This window comes from Rhodamnia argentea, chromosome 5, assembly GCF_020921035.1.
Source record: "Rhodamnia argentea isolate NSW1041297 chromosome 5, ASM2092103v1, whole genome shotgun sequence".
In the NCBI taxonomy this organism is placed as follows: domain Eukaryota; kingdom Viridiplantae; phylum Streptophyta; class Magnoliopsida; order Myrtales; family Myrtaceae; genus Rhodamnia; species Rhodamnia argentea.
The window spans coordinates 18,296,279-18,316,552 of record NC_063154.1 but is presented as its reverse complement, the minus strand read 5'-3'; the positions used below and the strand labels follow the sequence as shown (position 1 = coordinate 18,316,552).

Here is a 20,274-nt window from a genome sequence, read left to right as displayed (position 1 = left end):
TGCTCAATTTTTTTTTTTGCCAATTTAGTGTTAGACTTTTTGACTATTTGGCAATGTAGTCATTCCGGCCAATTTTAGTAAAAAGTTGTTGAAGTAGACGTCGGTTGTCCTATGTGGCATGATTAGTGATAGCGTGGATAATTTTTGTTATTTTTGAAAATTATTTTTGATTTGTTTCTTTTTTTTATGAAAAAAATAAAAAATATTCACGTCACCATCGGTCGTGCCACGTAAGACGATCGACGTGGACATTAGCAATTTTCGGCCAAAATTGATCGAAAGGACTAGATTAAAAAATAGTCAAAATATTTAGAACTAAATTGATGTAATTGAAAGGTTTCAAACTGAATTGACCGCCGTACAATAGATTACGACACTTTGTAATTTCCCGTTTCATCTTAGTGCAGTGTTCAAATTACGGTCTTACAACATTGGTACATGCACAAGTTCCAGTTCAAGCTCGTCATTATTTTATTTTGTTTTACTGGAGTAATACATATATCTAGGCTCACACTTAATTGTCCAAAGTTTAAACTGGTCATGGTTTCCATCATGATAATTCTTATGTTCTATCGTGCTTTTATTCAATTATATTTTGTTGACAATTCGACATTTCTTCGACGAGATCAAGATTAGAATCAGTGTTAATTTGCAAATTTTAAGTTTGTTGAGATTTCATCTTATGCTTTAACTATGCAATATGATATTAAATATTCCAAGTAAGTAGTCTATTTTTTGGGTAAGTACACCATAAGTCATAAAACTTATTGAGAAGATGTAATTGAATCCTTAAATTTTTCAAAAAGTGTAATCAAGTTCCCCCGTTAACTCCATCTAATTTGCCTATCGAAAGATGCCAACATGGCCGTTAAGCTTGAACCTATGCCAGATCGACGCTGTTTTCATCTGAATATAAATTTTTGCCTCAAGCCTTAACTAAACCCTACTGGAGACAAAACGTAAAAAAGCCAAAAAAGCAAAACAAAGGTAATGACATACGATCAGAAATTGCTCGGTATCGTAAGGGCGCCAGATTATTCTTGCATTGTTCAAAAGTTGGCCCTGAATGGTTCCAAAGTTAATGAATAACAGCAATTTCTATCGCTGATACACATTGGCAAATTTGGTTCTTTATTATTCAGCAAGGTTCAGGAGTCTGTTGAGGACAGAGGTGGAAGAATTTTTCCAGAATGGAAGTCAGAGATGTGCACGTAAACTGATAAGACAAAATCTTGATTCAAGTTCTTTTTTGGGAATGTAAACATCTTGGTTATAACATACCTGATGCTTTCTTCCAGTGAGCGGTGACAGCTCTAGCCACGTATAGCCTGCATTAGACGACAATAAAAGAAATGATAAAAAGGAATGCATCCTAAGACCTCAAGCCTCTAAACACGTGGTCGGAGAGGGATCTGCTCTATTGGCAAGATAGGTCTGCAATAGAATGCCCCAGTTAAGTAATGACTCACTCAACTTCAAGAAATTGGTTAGATTAGAACAGATGCTGATGATATTAAATTTAATGACCAACAGAAAATGTGACAATCATTGCTTTCTTCAATCCAGGACACTGCATAGACCGTTGATGATTTAGGCACATAAATCTGTCACAACTAGAGATAAAACCTTTATGAAGGGCAAAACAATTTTCTAGGAAGCATATCAATCCCACCGCAACAAAATTCTACAAATTACTAAGATGTCTTTCAGTCAGCATCAATCACTCACCATGACGAGATTCAATCACTTGATACTCTGTTAGTGCATGATGAGATGGGATCGTATGACTGCCATTGATAATCGTTGTACGATCTGATTTCCCATTGTCCATCAGCACCTAAAAGAATGTAAAGTAATAAATAGAAGTTCTTCAATGTCAAACAGAATATGTAGTGTGAATAGTGTCCAATAGGCATAGAAAATCAAATTTTATGGTCAAACAACCATTTCAAAGCATAACACTGCAATCCATCCATACTACACAGAAATATGCAGATAGCAGGTTGTCAAATGACAACACTTCTGACCAAAAAAAAAAAAAAACAATATTTAACAGTCTCCTGCAAAATGCTGAAGCAACCTGAGAAAAAAGATAGCCTACTAAATTTGCGTTTCTAGGCATACGGTTCGTAAAACACAAATTCATGCACAAAAAGGGCAGAGACAGTGGGAAGCCTAGATGATAGCAAAGAGTTGGCACCGAAAAGACATTCAGAAAGCAAGCAAATATTCCAGGTCTACCCTGATTATTCTGAACTCCTTTAGTAATGTTTGTTCCATGTTGAATTTAAATTATAAATTGAAGTGAAATTACAGTCGTGGAGTAAACTTCTTGACTCCTTCCGTATCACAATCATTCGGGAATTTCTCCTGATATAACAAAATCTATTGAAATTAAGACCATTCTGGCCATGAGTGTATGACTCATTCAATTAGGGGAGTTAAGGCTCATTTGCCTTGCAACATTCTCACAGCCGGCTAGGAGCTAATTCTTTTCATGCTCAAGAGAAACATCAATTAACAAGCAAAACAAGTTTGAATAACGAAACGAAGTATCCTTTCTGCTAAATAACAGAAAGATAGCATGCCATAAAACAGGTTGACTAAAACATATTCTAGAAGAAGTCATTTGCATCTTCGATGATCAAAGACGGAGAAGCCTCCAACATATAGTTATGAAGCCCAAAAACATTCCCACCTTTCCCAGTGGTGCAGAAATCACTCCCTTTGATCGCCTAGGTGATCCAATGACAAGTGCCCAATACTTCCGTTGCAATAATCTCTTTCTGCTATCAGTATCCTAAAAAAAGGTTCGAGAATCAGGTCAATCTTTAAGTGCTACTAGCAGTTCACTATGAATTAACGTGTGCCTAACTGGAAGAAAAGGCAAAAAGGATACTCCGTGTTTCTGACATTGTTTAATGCTCCAACAGTTTTCTCATGGAATAGGGAGTGCAAAAATGTTGCACTTGTTTGTGTCCTGCCCATCACCAGGATGCCACTGCAATCTTTGTCAAGTCTGTGCACCTTAAAAATGTAAAAAGAGTTTAATAAGCCATTAATGTCCCTGAAGAGCCATCTACTTGTAATTACGCAACAGGTTGTTGTAAAAGGTCCCCAGAGCACTTACCAGCCGAGGGTTTTCTTGGTGATCATACTTCAAACAAGTAATGGCCACCTCATCCAAGCTTCTACTGATGCCTACACCACCCTGCCAAAGAAATCACTGTAGCTTGCATCCACATTTCTTTGAAGATAAGGGAAAGAAGCAAATGAAGAAAAATAGCTCACTTGAACAGGCATTCCAGGGGGTTTATTCACGGCAATAATGGCTTCGTCCTGCTCAAAGTGCAAGTGGAAAGTGAAAAGCCTAAAGCGAATTGACACACATCTAGTAACCAAGAGAAATGCATAAGCATCTGAACCTTATGCAACACAAGGCCACGAACAAAATTCACTTCTTCTGAATTGCAGCGCCACTCTTGCTTCTTTGAAGGCAACTCTTCAACAGTGATTGGAAGATAGATTCGATCTCCCAAGTTGATCGAGTCTTTAGCTGCCACCTTCCATTATCGTCCAATGTTAGAAAGACTGATCATCCGTTTCATCATGTCGTGATAGAAAGTGTAGCATCTAAAAGAAAGAATTAGTTAATGCGTCAAGCAAAAACCTTACCCTTTTAAGACGACAATCCACTGTTTCAGCACTAACGTCTGAGAGATTACCCTCTGAGAACTCTCTTCGGACCTACAGCAAGCAAACCACGAAGTGATCAAGCCTCTATCACTATAGCCTCAGTTTCTAGCAAGTGAAACATCCGGCTCATTATCACTGACATTCGAGTCAAATCATCGACCAAGCTACCAAATTCTAATACTTCTAATAGTACAAATCAAGAACAGTTCCACAACACAGTTAAATGACCTCCTGTTTGGAATTATACAACACAAGATGAACGTTAAATTTGAACTGGAATACCCTCAAGACATAAAAGCAGTATCCCAAAGCACAAAGTTCATCAAGAAACACTCCAAATCAAGAATCACGCGTTAATGATGCTCCAAGTCAACAATCACAAGGCATATCAACTTATCGCAGCTTTAGCAGGACAACACGATGGACCCCAACAACTCTTCGTTTGCGACATTCTCCAAAATGGATGAGGTAGCGATCCGCCATCAATGGAGCGAGGAGACTTTAGCTTTGACGAGGGTACAAGGAGGGTTCATGGACGGAGATGGCATGATCAGTCTGCGGCTAAGCCGTCATTTTGCTGGGTTCGGACAATTTTTCAAGCAACAAATGAAAGTCTTAGTACATTTTTATGAAAAGTACTTATTAATAAGTACTTGGAAGTTTCATCATTTGTTTTAAATAAAAACTTAAATCAATATTATTTCAAATAAGAGTTAGATCTCGTGGGTCTGCTAAATATTCCGACTTGTCAATGGCATTTTCATCCATTGATAATTTTAACTTATATTTTAATTAAATTAAATTAAAAATTAAAAAAACTAAATTTTGTATAAAAACTATTTCGCCTGTGGCGCCCTCATCTTGAGTCAATAACCATTGCCAATGTCCCATCACCGGATGGGACGGTGGTTAAGGTAGAGGGCTTGAGTTTTTTTTTTTTTTCTTAAGTTTTAGTTTTTTTTTCTTTAAGTATGTCTTTTCATGGATTTTTTGGCATTTTTCACCTAATTTAATTAAAATTTTGTGTAAGAATTAGGATTCAAATCAAAACGACGTTGTTTTAATGCTTTAGTTAACCTCAACACCACATAGGACGCAACATAGGACGCCACATTAAGACAATTTAATCATTAGGCCAATTGTCTCGTGGTGGATGAGTCGTGAATATAATTATTTCCTTTCAAAAGGAAAATTTCTGAGTAAACGGTTGTGTCCTGCAAATCCCTCTTGAAAAATAGAATAAATGCACACTTAAAACTTATCGGTTAAATACTGTTGCATCTTAAAACTTTCAAAATGTGCAATAAATGAATAGAAACCTAACACAAAAGAACAATTGAGTTCTTAAACTTTCAAAAAGTGCTATAAAGTCTTAAAACTTGTCACAAAAGTGAAATTGAGTTCTTAAACTTTCAAAGATGAAGTCAAGTCTTAAAACTTGTAAACTTGGTGTAATAAAGCCCTAAAACTTGTTAGAATTTTTCATTTGTCAAGTTGAACAAGATTAATAAAAGGGCTTAATTGCACAAACTTGCCAAGTTTTAGGACTTAATTGTACTTTCGTAATAAGTTTTAGCGAAAATTTCAAATAATTGCCTAAAGTACCCTCATTTCTCAAATAAGGGCTTGGAATAGAATTTGTTTAAATAAAGGCCTAAGTGCTTTCATTTTCTCAAATAAGAGCCTAAAGCAAACTTCATTTCAAATAAGAGCATAAAGTTATTGTATTAATCTTAAAAAAAAAAAAGCCTAACCTCAATTTCATTTTTGTTCTTGATTTTTTTTTCTGCTTTCTCTTTCCTTGTCGCGATAGCCGGTCTCAAGCGATGGCCAGCTACCTAAGATGCTTGGAGAGAGCCGAGCTATGCTGCCCTCGAAAGCCATTAGCGAGGGCCGGCCTCGTCAAGGCAACGCTCACTAGCTGTAGGCAAGGTTGGCCTTCACCAGATCCGGCTTGAGATGCTTGGAGAGAGCCAAGCTATGCTGCCCTTGAAAGCCACTAGCGAGGGCCGGCCTCGCCAAGGCAATGCTCACCAGCTGCATGCAAGGTTGGCCTTCACTAAATCCGGTCAAGGGTCACCTCGCCCACGACTAGCGAGGACTTGAGAGAGGAGACCCTTGTTGAGGACTCGATTTTGTGTAAAAATCGAGTTCTTTCGCGAATTTCATTCAATTTAATTAACGAAAAATGCTGACGTGATTTTTTTTAACATTTGATTTACGTCATCAGCAAATTGGCTCTTAACGAGTAACATCACATTTCGTGTGGAGGAGTTCTTGGTCACTAAAATCTTAGTGGATTGCGATAACGGGCTTCGAATTTTCTTGCGGTATGAAATAACTAGTTCTCGATATGGAAGTCCAATAAGAGGTGGGCGCCCTTTTGACAATGTTAAGAACTAGAAGGATCGCTAATGCTGATCAACCCCATTCCCTATTTATCGGTAACACTTACACTTACGAAAAAACTTAATTACCCACGTAATCCAATATTTAGTTCCTAGACTGTATATCAATGGCTATTTGGATACATGCTATGTTTATGTAATTTGATCTCATATTTCAACAATTAGGCCCGTTTGTTTACACTTAAGCTAAAAAAATATTTTTTTTACTTTCTCATCCAAATTAATAATATTATTAAAAAATAAAAAGTACATGATAGATTTATATTTGAATTTACGTGTCAATATTTAAATAAAATTTTCAAGAGTCACGAGCTTCAAAAAGGTTGAATCGGGCGAAACACAAGATTTTTTTTTGTCATAAAAAAAAGGATAAAATGGCGCTCTTTTTTTTCAACTGCGTTAATACAAATTTTCATTCTCTCGCTCTCTTCATTAAAAATAGGCACTTCTAACCAAGATAGGAAATTTAGTTTTTAATATTATAATTAAAAAGCACATCTTTAATATTGCGCGACCTATATTTCCTCTTGGAAAAAGCTTCCCTAACGATCTTGTCGAGAACGATATAATCTCAACTATAGATCCACACACCACCATCGTGTATTTTGCATAAAGCACACATTGATTGAAAATTCGTGTGATCAGAAATAATTAACAAGTAAAGTCGAATGTCGGGCTAGCGGTTTCTTTTCCTCTTCTCTCTCTGAATTTAGCGATAAATGATTAATAGTCAATATTTTGTACACTCATTTTTGCATGAAGAAACAATCTCCTTGAACATAGGTGTTCCTTCGAATTTTGAAGTAAATGGTTTTGTTGTTACTAAATGTTTTTTTCATGCCATTTGTAATCCCTCTTCTTCCTCCAATTAAAAATATTGAACGAGAACATTAATTTCAAGCTATGCCTATAATACCAGTTCTCCAGCACCTTTCATTTACATGTGACACAAAGACTTCACTTGTTTTGGGAAAAATGAATAATTAAGATTTTTTTTATAGGGCTGATCTATTTTATTGCTTAAAATAATTAGTTAACATAAAATATTTTCATTATTAACAATAATTTTCTTATAAGTATTTTCGTGAATAATGAAAATATTTTTCATTCACTTATTTTTATGAGAAATATAAGCGATCGGTTTCATGAAATATTTTTCACTTCATGCATATTTCATAATATAAATGAAGCTGAAGTCATTACTAATACTCCTAAAAAGATGATGCATACAATTAGTCTGACAAAAATAGAAAGAAAGATAAGGATTGCGATACCTATAATTAAAGTTGACTGATGACACCTTGTGTTCTTTTCGCCTGTGGCTCAACTTTTAGGATTCAGATGGAGTGGATTGACTCGAAAAGTCATCGGCAACAAAGGCAATTCCCAAAGTTAAAAAGGAGAAGAAGAAGAAGAAAGAAGCAATTAAAAAACATGAAAAGAAAATAAATCCGTATAACCACCCGATAATTATGTACTTTAACATAATTAAGGAGAACCATAAAGGCAAAGTACACTGTGACAATTTGAGTACCTCACGTCGGACGTGAGCTTCAATGCTCTATAGCTCTCAATTGATCAAACAACAAACATTTTGAAATAAAACACGTGCGGTACTTTAACAACAATCTGACTAAGTTCTCATCTATGAACCCCTACATGTCTTGAGTCCAATCAAGTGAACCTCATGCGAGATCCACCCTAATCCAAAGATCTAGATGTACCGATGGCCTGTATACCCTCTGGCACTGTAGGGAATGGCTGGTCGCAGCTATTTGTGTCCTGCATCGGGGCTCGGACGGTTCTCGTTGCTTCAACCTGCAAGCCATTGGGCCTTGTATCTGTGCCCGGGACCACCAAGGCTTGGGCCCGAGTCATTGATCGTCATTCCAAATGGCGATTTCTTTTCAGAGATACGATCCTCGCTCACCAAAGCACGGGACAACCCCGCAACCTCCAATGGCCTAATGGCTTCTGTCTTGAAGATCACCGAGCCCAGCAATAGCAGAGGAAGAAGAAGAGCTGCTAAACCAGGAGACTGCGGATTTTTAGCCATTTTTTGGTAGGATTATGCACTACACATTGCATGGAGAGATGGATCTCCTTGATGCTAATTTATACTAAAGCCCTAAAGTGGTTCTCACTTTGGAAAGTAGCCGATGACTTTTGGGAATGGAGGCTACTTCTTGGACATCCACGTGGTGCAATTCTGAGTTGCTGATTCCCTTTCCTTTTGGGGGTCAATGAAGTTGCCACGATGAGAAAGGTTTGGTACATTTGAAAAGAATGTACCTGAGGAATTCCCCACTTTCCTTTTGTCCTTTCTCGAAATCATCACGAAGTTCCAACTTCAAGGATACGGAGGAGGAAAGTTTGAGAGTGCATGAATATGGGTGTCAACTTGCTCTTGTGGCATCACTTTTGCATGATGTGACTGATCATGGTTAGGGTTTTGCTCCATCTCCACTCCTCCCATGACTTGTGAGTTAAGAGAAGTTAGTGATATTAAGATATAGATGCTAAATGTGTCTATCGAATGATGTTTGCTAGATCTATATTGGGTAGTTCAATGAGCCAACTAACTTATCTGGCCACTTATTGTTCTTCATATTATTTGGTAAACTCATATAGTATATGAGGTTTAATATCTCTAGTATTACAAAAAAAAAAACTGTATGCATTTTAACATCTTTGTTTGGCTTATTATTTCCAATGTTACTGATTCTATACTCATGGCCTTTACCATAATACCACATCAATTTCGGTATCGAATCCGATCGAGAAAATTGAGTATGGAAGATGTTCAAATGAATGAGCTGTAAATGTTCAAAGTAATTGTCTATATGCTAATAATTGCCCTTCTTTTTCCTTTTGTTTATATTCTAGAGGCAAGAGTGCAGAGGTCCGACAACTTGGAAGGCTATGCTTTTCCATGTCAAATATAAGAAGTTGAATTTCATCTAAAGGAAAAGTGAAAGAAGTAAAGATATGGGCTAGAACTTAGTGGGCAAATGTGAGTCATGTGGTAAAACTTTACCATGTATCTTACCACATAGAGCCACGTGGCGAAAACATAAGCAAACATTCTCTGAACTTTGGCTTTGATGGACTAATAAGTACAAAAGCAAGATAATAATAATGCTTAAGAGAAAATTGTATAAATTCCGTATATTTTTGTATTTGCCAAATAAAGAGTACGTGAGTTTGTTTATAGACTTTATTTATGACTTTTATGGTAACATGATAAACATAATATCAATTTGATCAATCAAGGGAAACATATGCATAATTATCTCTAACATTTCCTTAAACTCAAGATGACTTAGAAGATGTCAACTCAAGTTTGAAATTCTTTTTTTGAAAGAAGCTGGTTCGCTATGCTAAAAGGAATACTGGTTGACTTGTGTAGGCTACATCGATGTAGCTGTTGTGTGTTGTCGTGGATACTATCCAAGCTTCGGGACAGGAAGCTGTCGTAGTTGTTGGGCCCGCCACGCGACAAGAGAGTGTCGTGGCTGCTGTGCACTTGGGCATGCAATTGGGCATCTCACACCAAGCACACTAAAAATTTCCTTAGAGTTGCCTAACTCTTACTCCAAAATACGAAATAAAGCGAGAGAGAATTTTTTGTAATTTTTGTATATTTTTATATGTAAAAACTGAAGAGTACCTTAGTCAGGCTTTATTAATCATTAGTAAGGGTGGGCAATACAGATTGACTAGTTCGGTCTTGTTCCCGAGGGCACCGGTCCGGTTTCCGTTTCATAAAATTGAAACCGATGATTTTCGGTCCAATTTCCCATTTCAAGAGGGAATCGGATTGCTTAGACCAAGTCAGTTATTCTTATTTATTAGAAGTAAACCTAATAACCATCGATTATTATTTATTTCTTAAATGCAAACCTAATTTCAATTGATATATTAAAATTAAATTCCTTGTTACTCACATCTACTAATAATCCACCGTTTCCGGGGTAAGACTTAACGGGGTCAGGAACGAATCACCCCTAGTCATTAGATGACTATTGAAGGTAGCAGATAAATATACTATCAATGGTATTCAAATAGGGATATGTCCCATCAAGGGAGACATATGCATTATCCTGAGAGATACTAATAACAAAAGGAAATATGCTAATTGTTTCTAACAAATGGGCATGAAATTTTTGGAATCTAGGGCTTTGTAATTTTAGACCATATTCTATCTTTAGTTTCCTGAGCATTGGAAAACAGGAGTTTTTCACATTGAATGAGAAGCAAATTAAACAACTTTCTCTTGGAGATCATAATCAAAGTCCAATAGCACCTCTTAGTGGTACACTACAACATGGAGCATCAAGTTTGACCCCAATGTTACATAATGTAGTTGAAATTTCCGTTGGAAAAAAACTTTAAGCTCATAAATTATGAGTCGAGAACATATCAGTTGCTTGCACGCTTTGCATCCTTTTTTTTTTTTTCTGTCACTTTCAGAAGTCAAATCCTCATTGTCCAAAAGTTCAGAGTGCCTAAACTGAGAATAGGCTTTTTACTTGGGCGGTGGGGATCTACTTTATGTTACAATCGCTAGTGAACTCTCGTGACCTACTTTTTACTCAAGAAAAGAAGTCAAAGATATCAAGAAGATGGCTATATCTCTACAGTCAAATTCCTTCCCAGATTCATGGAACCAATGTCTTGGAGTCCGAACTTCTTTGCTCGACGGTCCACCAAAGAAGACAAGCATTCCAGTGGAAGTAATGCCAATGACTTCTTCCTGGACTGACCAATAATGTTTCTATTGGTAGTCCACGAATCAGAAGTCTGGTCGGAGAAGGAAAATATAGTCCATTTTGTTAGATTGCGATTCATATTCTTATTGATAGAAAACCATGAGATCCTTGCTCCTCGGTGAACGGGTGGGAGTCCGATGACAACACTCCTTAGACACCAAATGACTTTTATAGTTTAAGTAACATAAATAGTTATTGTTGTATATACTTTTTTTTTGCTTATAAGTAACATAAATAATAGAGAGATGATAAGTGTTAGTTATAGTGAAATTCTCTACTGAATGTAGCTCTATTTAAGAATAAATTTGGATAAACTTTTGTGTCACGATTTTTCTTTTTCGTTTTTACGTTCTAATTTATTTTGATTGTGTGCCGAATTTTAATATATTCTTATTTAATTTGTGTCCATGATGACGAGTACAAAAATTCTGTGAGACGACGGAGGGAGAGTTCTACGAGGCTTAGTCACTATGGTCTCTATTAGATGCTGAGCTCAATCTGAATTGCTAGAGTAGACTGACGTCAGTGGGTCCGTTGCACCTATGCTATTCTCCTAGTATTTCTTGAAAAAGCTATTTGTCCGTGATTAGTTTTCGTAGTCAACGAAATACACAGCAGCCCCACGACATAAGTGAGTAACCTAAATAGAGGGGTGTGGGCCGCCGGCCACAGATAATATCTAAGTCCCTCGAATGGGAAGTTAAAAGCCTCAATCTTCAGGGTTGACACAGTTACTTATGCCGTCGGGGATCTTTCTTTTCAACGTAAGAATTGAAGGCCTACATGATTGAATCTCGGACAACTACGCGCAAACTGCCCTGCGTTTGGGACTCCTGCACAGGCTGAACTCAATCGGTCCATGAGTACAATTTGCAAAATATTCCAGAAGCCTTTCTAGTAGTCGGGTTTTTGCGCTAGTACCAGTACATAATTTAAGAAAAGGAAAAGAGGAAGTTAAGGCCTTGGTGTCATGGGACTGACCTCATAAATCACCTCGCTTTAGTAAGACCGAAAGAGCTCAAGAACCCTCAAGCATGTGAGCTTGCCTTCATTTTAGTCACGAGATTAAGTTCTTTTGATGCCGTGTCAGCACGCATGTGCACCAAAACGAAGAGTGAGCATCTTAGTATGCCTACATAGAGCAGTCCGACATTGATGATAGGTCCATAAGGATAGATAGAGACTGCATCAGACCAGAATTGTTGTTCAATCTTCCACGAAACAATGCACCTGTACTAGACGTGCATGGCCTCCACGCAATCTATAATGGAACTCTGCCCGTTGAATGTCTAATGGAATAGTAAAATTAGGTAACAAATTTTGGCCCAAAAAAATAATAATAAGTTAGGTAACAAATCACCCATGATTCTAGTACCTCAAAGTCAAGGTTGATTTGATAGTTCTGAAGGTTTAAAGAAGACCTCTGATGAACGAGACAACGTCGTATTGTATGGCATAGGTCAATGGGGGTGGCGCGTCTTGCCCCCTTTCTCGCCCCTTTTTTTTTTTTGGTACTCTCAGAACACGATATTCTCGATAATTACTTCATGTCAAGTATTCAAAATTTCCTTTTTCCCTATGACAAGAAATTCTGTAGACGGATAAAAAAACAAAAACACGATAAAAGGTAACATTAGTAATTTAGGATAAAGTCTTGGGGAAATTATAAAAAAAAAAAAGGTCTTGAACCTATTGTACGGAGAATTAAGCCAATTTAGTCCTAGATCTTTTAATGAATTGTCAATATAGTCATTCCGACTAATTTTAGGTAGAAATCGCTGACGTGGCGGTTCAATAGTGTCGGTTGTTTTACGTGGCATGACCGACGTTGATATGGATGATTTCTAAATTTAAAAAAAAAATTCAGATTTTTTAATTATTTGGTTGATTTTTTTTTTCTTTTACTTTTTTCCTTCACAGGGCTGCTATGGCTGCCGACCTCGGGACGAGAGCAATGAAGCCCTCGCCGACAATGGGAGAAGGGAGCGGCCCTCGCCTAGGTCCTCGCTAGCCACAACAAGGGCTCGTGACGAAACATATTAGGGTCACTCATCTTAGATCCATGATTCAATGGAAGGCAACAACCTTAATGAAGGTTCATTGAGAGAGAGAGAGAGAGAGAGAGAGAGAGAGAGAGAGAGAGAGAGAGAGAGAGTTATGTCATTAGCATATCATCTTTAAACATGAAATTTGAGATCTTGAAAACTGAACATTTTCATGAAAGTGTCAAAAAAATTTAAAATACCCGAATGCGTAGAAGATGACGCTATTAAATTGAGCTTTTGTGTGCTGCTAGAAAGAGAGAACTGGTTTTATATACATCTTCCTCAAATAACCGCAACGTTAAAATAAATTGGAAAAAAAAATTAACTCTAGAACTTATTAAAAGGCCACATTATTAATTTAGGATAAAGTCTTGGGAAAATTGTCCAAAAAAAGTCTTAAACCTATTATACGGTGGCAATTTCAGTTCAAAGTCAATTTAGTCTTAAACCTTTTAATGAATTACCAATGTAGTCATTTTAGTTAATTTTAGTAAAAAATCGCTGACGCGGCAATCCAATAGTGCCAGTTGTATTTTGTGGCACAACCAATGCCGATATGGATGATTTCCAAATTTAAAAAAAAAAATCCAGATTTTTTTTTATTATTTGGTTGATTTTTTTTCTTGATAGGGTCGTTGTGGCTGCCGATCCCGGGGTGAGAGTTGTGAAGCCCTCGCCAACCGTGGGAGATGGGAGCGGCCCTTGCCTAGGCCCTCGCTAGCCATAGCGAGGGAGGCCGAGGGCTTACAACGGCCTTGCCATAACGAGGGCGCGTGATGAAACATATTAGGGCTGTTCGCCTTAGATCCATGATTCAATGGAAGGCAACAACCTTAATGGAGGGAGAGAGAGAGAGAGAGAGAGAGAGAGAGAGAGAGAGAGAGAGATCATTAGCATGTCATCTTTAAACATGAAATTTCAGATCTTGAAAACTGCACGTTTTCATGAAAGTCTCCAAAAAAGTAAAAAATACCCCAATGCGTAGGAGATGCCGCTATTAAATTGAGCTTTTGTGTGATGCTAGAAATCGAGAACCGGTTTTATAGACATTTAAATCAAATAACTACAACATTAAAATCAACTGGAAAAAAAAAATAATGCTTGAACTTATTAATCTGTAAATCGTTCTTTCATTTGCACGTGCATTTTTTGTTATTTCCATAATAATTGGGACACTTACTAATATGATTATCTCAATCTATGATTTTGCCAACCTTTCGGGGAAAACTCCAAATAAGATCAACTTTACTGGTGCATTGTGACATCCCGAAATTTGAGATCTGTAAGAAAATAAATTTGATGGATTTTGGTCTTGAATTTCGGTTTGGTGAATAATATGGGATTTTTGAGATTTAAGGGACAATGGTTGGACACAATTGTAATTGGTCCGAAAAGGGATTTGGACAATTCAATAGTATCGGTCGAAAAAAATCAAGCCTAGATAGTCTAATCGTCGAACTAAAGTATTGAGACCATTCGCGCCAGAGCCTAGTCTTGGCCGAACTTTAGAAGTGAATTTACCATTTTGCCCTTAAAGGTAAATTTATCGTTTTGCCCTTTTGCCTTGAAATGACCATTATATCCCATTGAAAAATTACCATTTTACCATTGATGCTAAATTACCAAAGTACCCTCAATCATTTATGCCAAATGACTAACCTACCCTTGCTTGTGAAGTTACCAAATTGCCCATGGATATTATTCATAACAGACGAAACTCATTGACGGGGATTTGACTTGTGGGCCCCACCTTTTTTTACTTCCCCAAGTTGGCCGTGACCTTCTCTTTCTCTCCTCTCTTCCCCTCCAATTTTCGTGAAAGCCATCCTGAGCTCTCTCTCTCTCTCTCTCTCTCTCTCTCTCTCTCTCTCTCAATTTTTTGAGCGTGCTCGAGAAGAAATCGTTTGTTTGATTTCGTCCGGAGGGCAAATTGAGCTCCGTTTTCTCCTACACAACCCTAAGAACGAGAGCTATTTGGATATGAGGGCTAATTGTCCAGAAAATTGATAGAATTTCGTGGATCCGAGCTGGACAGAGGCTGGTTGGTGGAAACCCGATTTGTTCGGCGTTGATTCAAGTTTCACCGTTCGTCGTTTGTTGCCGCGCCGCCGCGGGTCATCGTTGCCATGCCATGCGCCACCCCCAAGCTCAAGTTGCCGACCGTCGTGCCAAGCCGAGAGGCCAAGAGCCATCGACGATCGCTCTTGTTGCACTCAAGTCATTGATGCCGATCATCCGTCGTTACCGGCCGTTATTTATGATTTAATTCCCAAACTCTGATTGGGACATTAATTACGTTTACGGATAGATTATTTTATGTTAATTGTGGGTTAGTTTAGTTAATGATGGTTGGGTTAAGTTAATTTACCACGATTGGGTTAGTTGATTGCGGTAGGGTTAGTCAACCCTGGTTAGTTATAGTAACCGTATTTATTTTTAGTTAACTATAGTTACTTTTCATTAACATAGTTATTTTTCGTTAACCGCAGTTACTTTTAGTTAACTATAGTTACTTTTTGTTAACCATGGTTGGATTAGTTAACCTTGGTCAATAAGCTATTAAGAGTTTGGGCGATAAGCTATTCAGATTTGGACGATAAGCTATCGAGGTTTTGACGATAACTTGCCAAGGTTTTGATGATAAGGCATCGATTTATTATTTTACTAATGTTATTTTATTCCATTACGCATGAAAGTTGTGATCAATGTTCTGGTTGTGAGCCTTGATTTATGTGTGGTTGAATGCCATGTTGAGTACTGTATAATATGTGAATTAAGGTGGGGTAAGCTGACACGTGTTTAATGGTTAACTGTTGAGTTGTGCTTGATAATGTGGTAGCTAGAGCATTGCGAGAGTCACACGCTATTGATTTGTTATTAATATCGACCTATATGTTTAAGCCACCCTAGTGAATCAGCGCCCTACTCGGACTTAGGCATTGACTCACGGAGATTTTATATCTCACCCGTTATTGTTAACCATTTTTCGGGCACTTAGCCGTGGAAAGCTGGAAGTGGACGTGGATCCCTTTTTGAATTAACACGGAGTAGTGTTAACCCCAACCTAAAGTTGGTATTTTTTAGGATTGTAGGAAGTAGCCCCGAAGTGGGGCTTGCGTGACAAATATACTTTCCAGTGTTAACGATATAAATACAATTATCTTTTGCTACCGTTGATTGCCTACCGATTGTTCCTATCGTTTTTAATATTGTCTGGGGAAGTAGCACGTTTTGCATGTGCTTAATCAAAGATGAAAAAAAAAAAAAAATGAATGGGTCGGTGACGCGTCCCGGGACATCACAACTTAATGACCGCGTAGGGATGTTGACGTGCCGAAGGGTGCGGGGCGTGACATGCATGGTGAGCAAGGGAGTAACTCTAGAGTGAGCGAGAGAGAGATATCATCCTGGTGTGTACGAAGAGAGGATCGTTTTCTTTGCACACACATATATATTCATCAATCAAATAACGGTAAATTTAAGATCAACACTGGAGATTGTTTATTACTTAATTTTGTTATCAATTTGGACATTAATGTATATGTTATACCATAATCGAGCCACTTGGAGAAATACCAAACAAGTCATAGATTATTGCAATTGTGTCAATTTAGTCATATACTTTATTTTCTACGGATTCGATGCTAAACTTTTTACAATTGTGTCATTTCAGTCCATCCGGCCAATTTTGGCAGGGCGGCGCTAACGTGGATGCTCGCCGACACCAGCCATCCCGATGCATGCATGAGGCGGGCGAATACGTTTTAAATGATTTTGGAAGGAGTAATGGACCGATTAGAGTTTTTAGGATGGGTATGAAAGGATGAACGAGAATAAGGATTGGATACAATTAGATCAAGGCCTAAAGGCACGCCACCAGCCAATAGTCTAGATTGGGATTCGGGACAGAAGCTCACTACTAAGGTTTAAAGGAAAACCACCAACCAAGTTTAAAAGGGACTAAAAGGCTTTTGGTTCACCATCGAGGAAGAATCTAATTTAGGCTAAAGAAAGCTAAATAAAGCAAATTCAACTCAAGAGAGTAATTCTCATTCATTCACCAAACCCGCCCTTACAATGGAGAATACTCCTATATAAATAGAGAGACTAAGTCAAAGGAAATAGGACAAGGAAATAAAACACAAAATTTTGTTCACTACCCTCTTCATGCTAATAACAGCCTTAAAAGCTCTACTAATATCAAAGAAAATGACTCAAATCAGCCTCTCATTGATATGCCTTTGATATGCCGTCAAATCAGCATGTAATCGGGCAAGATATGGCTTGAAATCAGCAATCAATCACATATTGAATATGCCATAGAATTAGCAATCAATCATATCTTGAATATGCCTTTGAATCTTTAGTCAATCTGGTTAGCAATCATTCCGGTGAATCGCCATGAATTCCGCAATCAATCTGCAAAGCAATCTTATTTCTAAGAGAAATAATCAAAACTTTATAATCGACAATCCTAGTCGATAGTTTTCATGACAACATGGGGATCATTAACGACATAATCAAATGCTCTGCATCACATCCGGAGACATAATATTTTATTTATTTTTATCTTTATGATTTTTTATTTTTTCTTCCTTCTTCTTCCTTCAGCAGGTCGCTAACAAAAGAAAAAAAAAGAATCAAGAAAAATAGTAAAAAAATTAAAATATTATGTCGTCGGATGGCCGACACCGGCTGGTTAAAATTAGTTGGATGAACTAAATTACAGTCTTACAACATTGGTACAGCACAAGTTCGTCATTATTTTATTTTGTTTTACTGGAGTAATACATATATCTAGGCTCACACTTAATTGTCCAAAGTTTGAACTGGTCATGGTTTCCATCATGATAATTCTTATGTTCTATAGTGATTTTATTCAATTATATTTTGTTGACAATTCGACATTTCTTCGACGAGATCAAGATTAGAATCGGTGTTAATTTGCAAATTTTAAGTTTGTTGAGATTTCGTCTTATGCTTTAACTATGCAATATGATATTAAATATTCCAAGTAAGTAGTCTATTTTTTGGGTAAGTATACCATAAGTCCTAAAACTTATTGAGAAGATGTAATTGAATCCTTAAATTTTTCAAAAAGTGCAATCAAGTTCCCCTGTTAACTCCATCTAATTTGCCTATCGAAAGATGCCAACGTGGCCATTAAGCATGAACCTATGCCAGATCGACGCTGTTTTCAGCTGAATATAAATTTTTGCCTCAAGCCTTAACTAAACCCTACTGGAGACAAAACGTAAAAAAGCCAAAAAAGCAAAACAAAGGTAATGACATACGATCAGAAATTGCTCGGTATCGTAAGGGCGCCAGATTATTCTTGCATTGTTCAAAAGTTGGCCCTGAATGGTTCCAAAGTTAATGAATAACAGCAATTTCTATCGCTGATACACATTGGCAAATTTGGTTCTTTATTATTCAGCAAGGTTCAGGAGTCTGTTGAGGACAGAGGTGGAAGAATTTGTCCAGAATGGAAGTCAAAGATGTGCACATAAACTGATAAGATAAAATCTTGATTCAAGTTCTTTTTTGGGAATGTAAACATCTTGGTTATAACATACCTGATGCTTTCTTCCAGTGAGCGGTGAGAACTCTAGCCACGTATAGCCTGCATTAGACGACAATAGCGTGAAAAACATGCAAGTTCACAAGTAAAGCCCTTGACTTGCTTTTCCCACTTCTATATTTTGTGATTCCAAGCATTATTTAGTATCTCCGGCGCAAATGCTGTTCTTCCGGAAAAAGAAATGATAAAAAGGAATGCACCCTTAAGACCTCAAGCATCTAAACACGTGGTCGGAGAGGGATCTGCTCTATTGGCAAGATAGGTCAGCAATAGAATGCCCCAGTTAAGTAATGACTCACTGAACTTCAAGAAATTGGTTAGATTAGAACAGATGCTGATGATATTAAATTTAATGACCGATAGGAAATGTGACAGTCATTGCTTTCTTCAATCCAGGACACTGCGCAGACCGTTGATGATTTAGGCACATAAATCTGTCACAACTAGAGATAAAACCTTTATGAAGGGCAAAACAATTTTCTAGAAAGCATATCAATCCCTCTGCAACAAAATTGTACAAATTAATAAGATGTCTTTCAGTCAGCATCAATCACTCACCATGACGAGATTCAATCACTTGATACTCTGTTAGTGCATGATGAGATGGGATCGTATGACTGCCATTGATAATCGTTATACGATCTGATTTCCCATTGTCCATCAGCACCTAAAAGAATGTAAAGTAATAAATAGAAGTTCTTCAATGTCAAACAGAAGATGTAGTCTGACTAGTGTCCAATAGGCATAGAAAATCAAATTTTATGGTCAAACAACCATTTCAAAGCATAACAGTGCAATCCATCCATACTCCACAGAAATATGCAGATAGCAGGTTGTCAAATGACAACACTTCTGACCAAAAAAAAAAAAAATATTTAGCAGTCTTCTGCAAAATGCTGAAGCAACCTGAGAAAAAAGATAGCCTACTAAATTTGCGTTTCCAGGCATACGGTTCGTAAAACACAAATCCATGCACAGAAAAGGCAGAGACAGTGGGAAGCCTAGATGATAGCAAAGAGTTGGCACCGAAAAGACATTCAGAAAGCAAGCAAATATTCCAGGTCTACCCTGATTATTCTGAACTCCTTTAGCAATGTTTGTTCCATGTTGAATTTAAATTATAAATTGAAGTGAAAGTACAGTCGTGGAGTAAACTTCTTGACTCCTTCCGTATCACAATCATTCGGGAATTTCTCCTGATATAACAAAATCTATTGAAATTAAGACCATTCTGGCCATGAGTGCATGACTCATTCAATTAGGGAAGTTAAGGCTCATTTGCCTTGCAACATTCTCACAGCCGGCTAGGAGCTAATTCTTTTCATGCTCAACAGAAACATCAATTAACAAGCAAAACAAGTTTGAATAACGAAACGAAGTATCCTTTCTGCTAAATAACAGAAAGATAGCATGGCATAAAACAGGTTGACTAAAACATATTCTAGAAGAAGTCATTTGCATCTTCGTTGATCAAAGACGGAGAAGCCTCCAACATATAGTTATGAAGCCCAAAAACATTCCCACCTTTCCCAATGGTGCAGAAATCACTCCCTTTGATCGCCTAGGTGATCCAATGACAAGTGTCCAATACTTCCGTTGCAATAATCTCTTTCTGCTATCAGTATCCTAAAAAAAGGTTCGAGAATCAGGTCAATCTTTAAGTGCTACTAGCAGTTCACTATGAATTAACGTGTGCCTAACTGGAAGAAAAGGCAAAAAGGATACTCTGTGTTTCTGACATTGTTTAATGCTCCAACAGTTTTCTCACGGAC

At 37.4% G+C, this 20,274-nt stretch overlaps 1 protein-coding gene and 1 long non-coding RNA gene across 3 annotated transcripts; both read right to left on the bottom strand.

The window, feature by feature from the left end:
* Window positions 1–1,197: 1,197 nt before the first annotated feature.
* LOC125315231 (RNA pseudouridine synthase 4, mitochondrial-like) lies at window positions 1,198–3,865 on the bottom strand. The gene is made up of 8 exons (XM_048279672.1): window positions 3,676–3,865; window positions 3,426–3,556; window positions 3,292–3,339; window positions 3,131–3,211; window positions 2,914–3,027; window positions 2,699–2,800; window positions 1,729–1,837; window positions 1,198–1,328 (listed from the first exon to the last, which is right to left on the bottom strand). Exons 3-8 carry the CDS (start codon window positions 3,301–3,303, stop codon window positions 1,198–1,200), a joined length of 549 nt encoding a protein of 182 aa, XP_048135629.1. The 5' UTR covers window positions 3,304–3,339; window positions 3,426–3,556; window positions 3,676–3,865.
* A 14,522-nt stretch (window positions 3,866–18,387) lies between these two features.
* LOC125315060 lies at window positions 18,388–20,272 on the bottom strand. 2 transcript variants are annotated; one of them, XR_007198435.1, is made up of 4 exons: window positions 20,242–20,272; window positions 20,027–20,128; window positions 19,061–19,169; window positions 18,390–18,544 (listed from the first exon to the last, which is right to left on the bottom strand). It is a non-coding gene; the product is annotated as an uncharacterized LOC125315060 (long non-coding RNA). The 2 variants fall into 2 exon arrangements; XR_007198434.1 differs by having other exon boundaries at window positions 18,388–18,544; window positions 20,027–20,266.
* Between the last annotated feature and the right edge of the window lie 2 nt (window positions 20,273–20,274).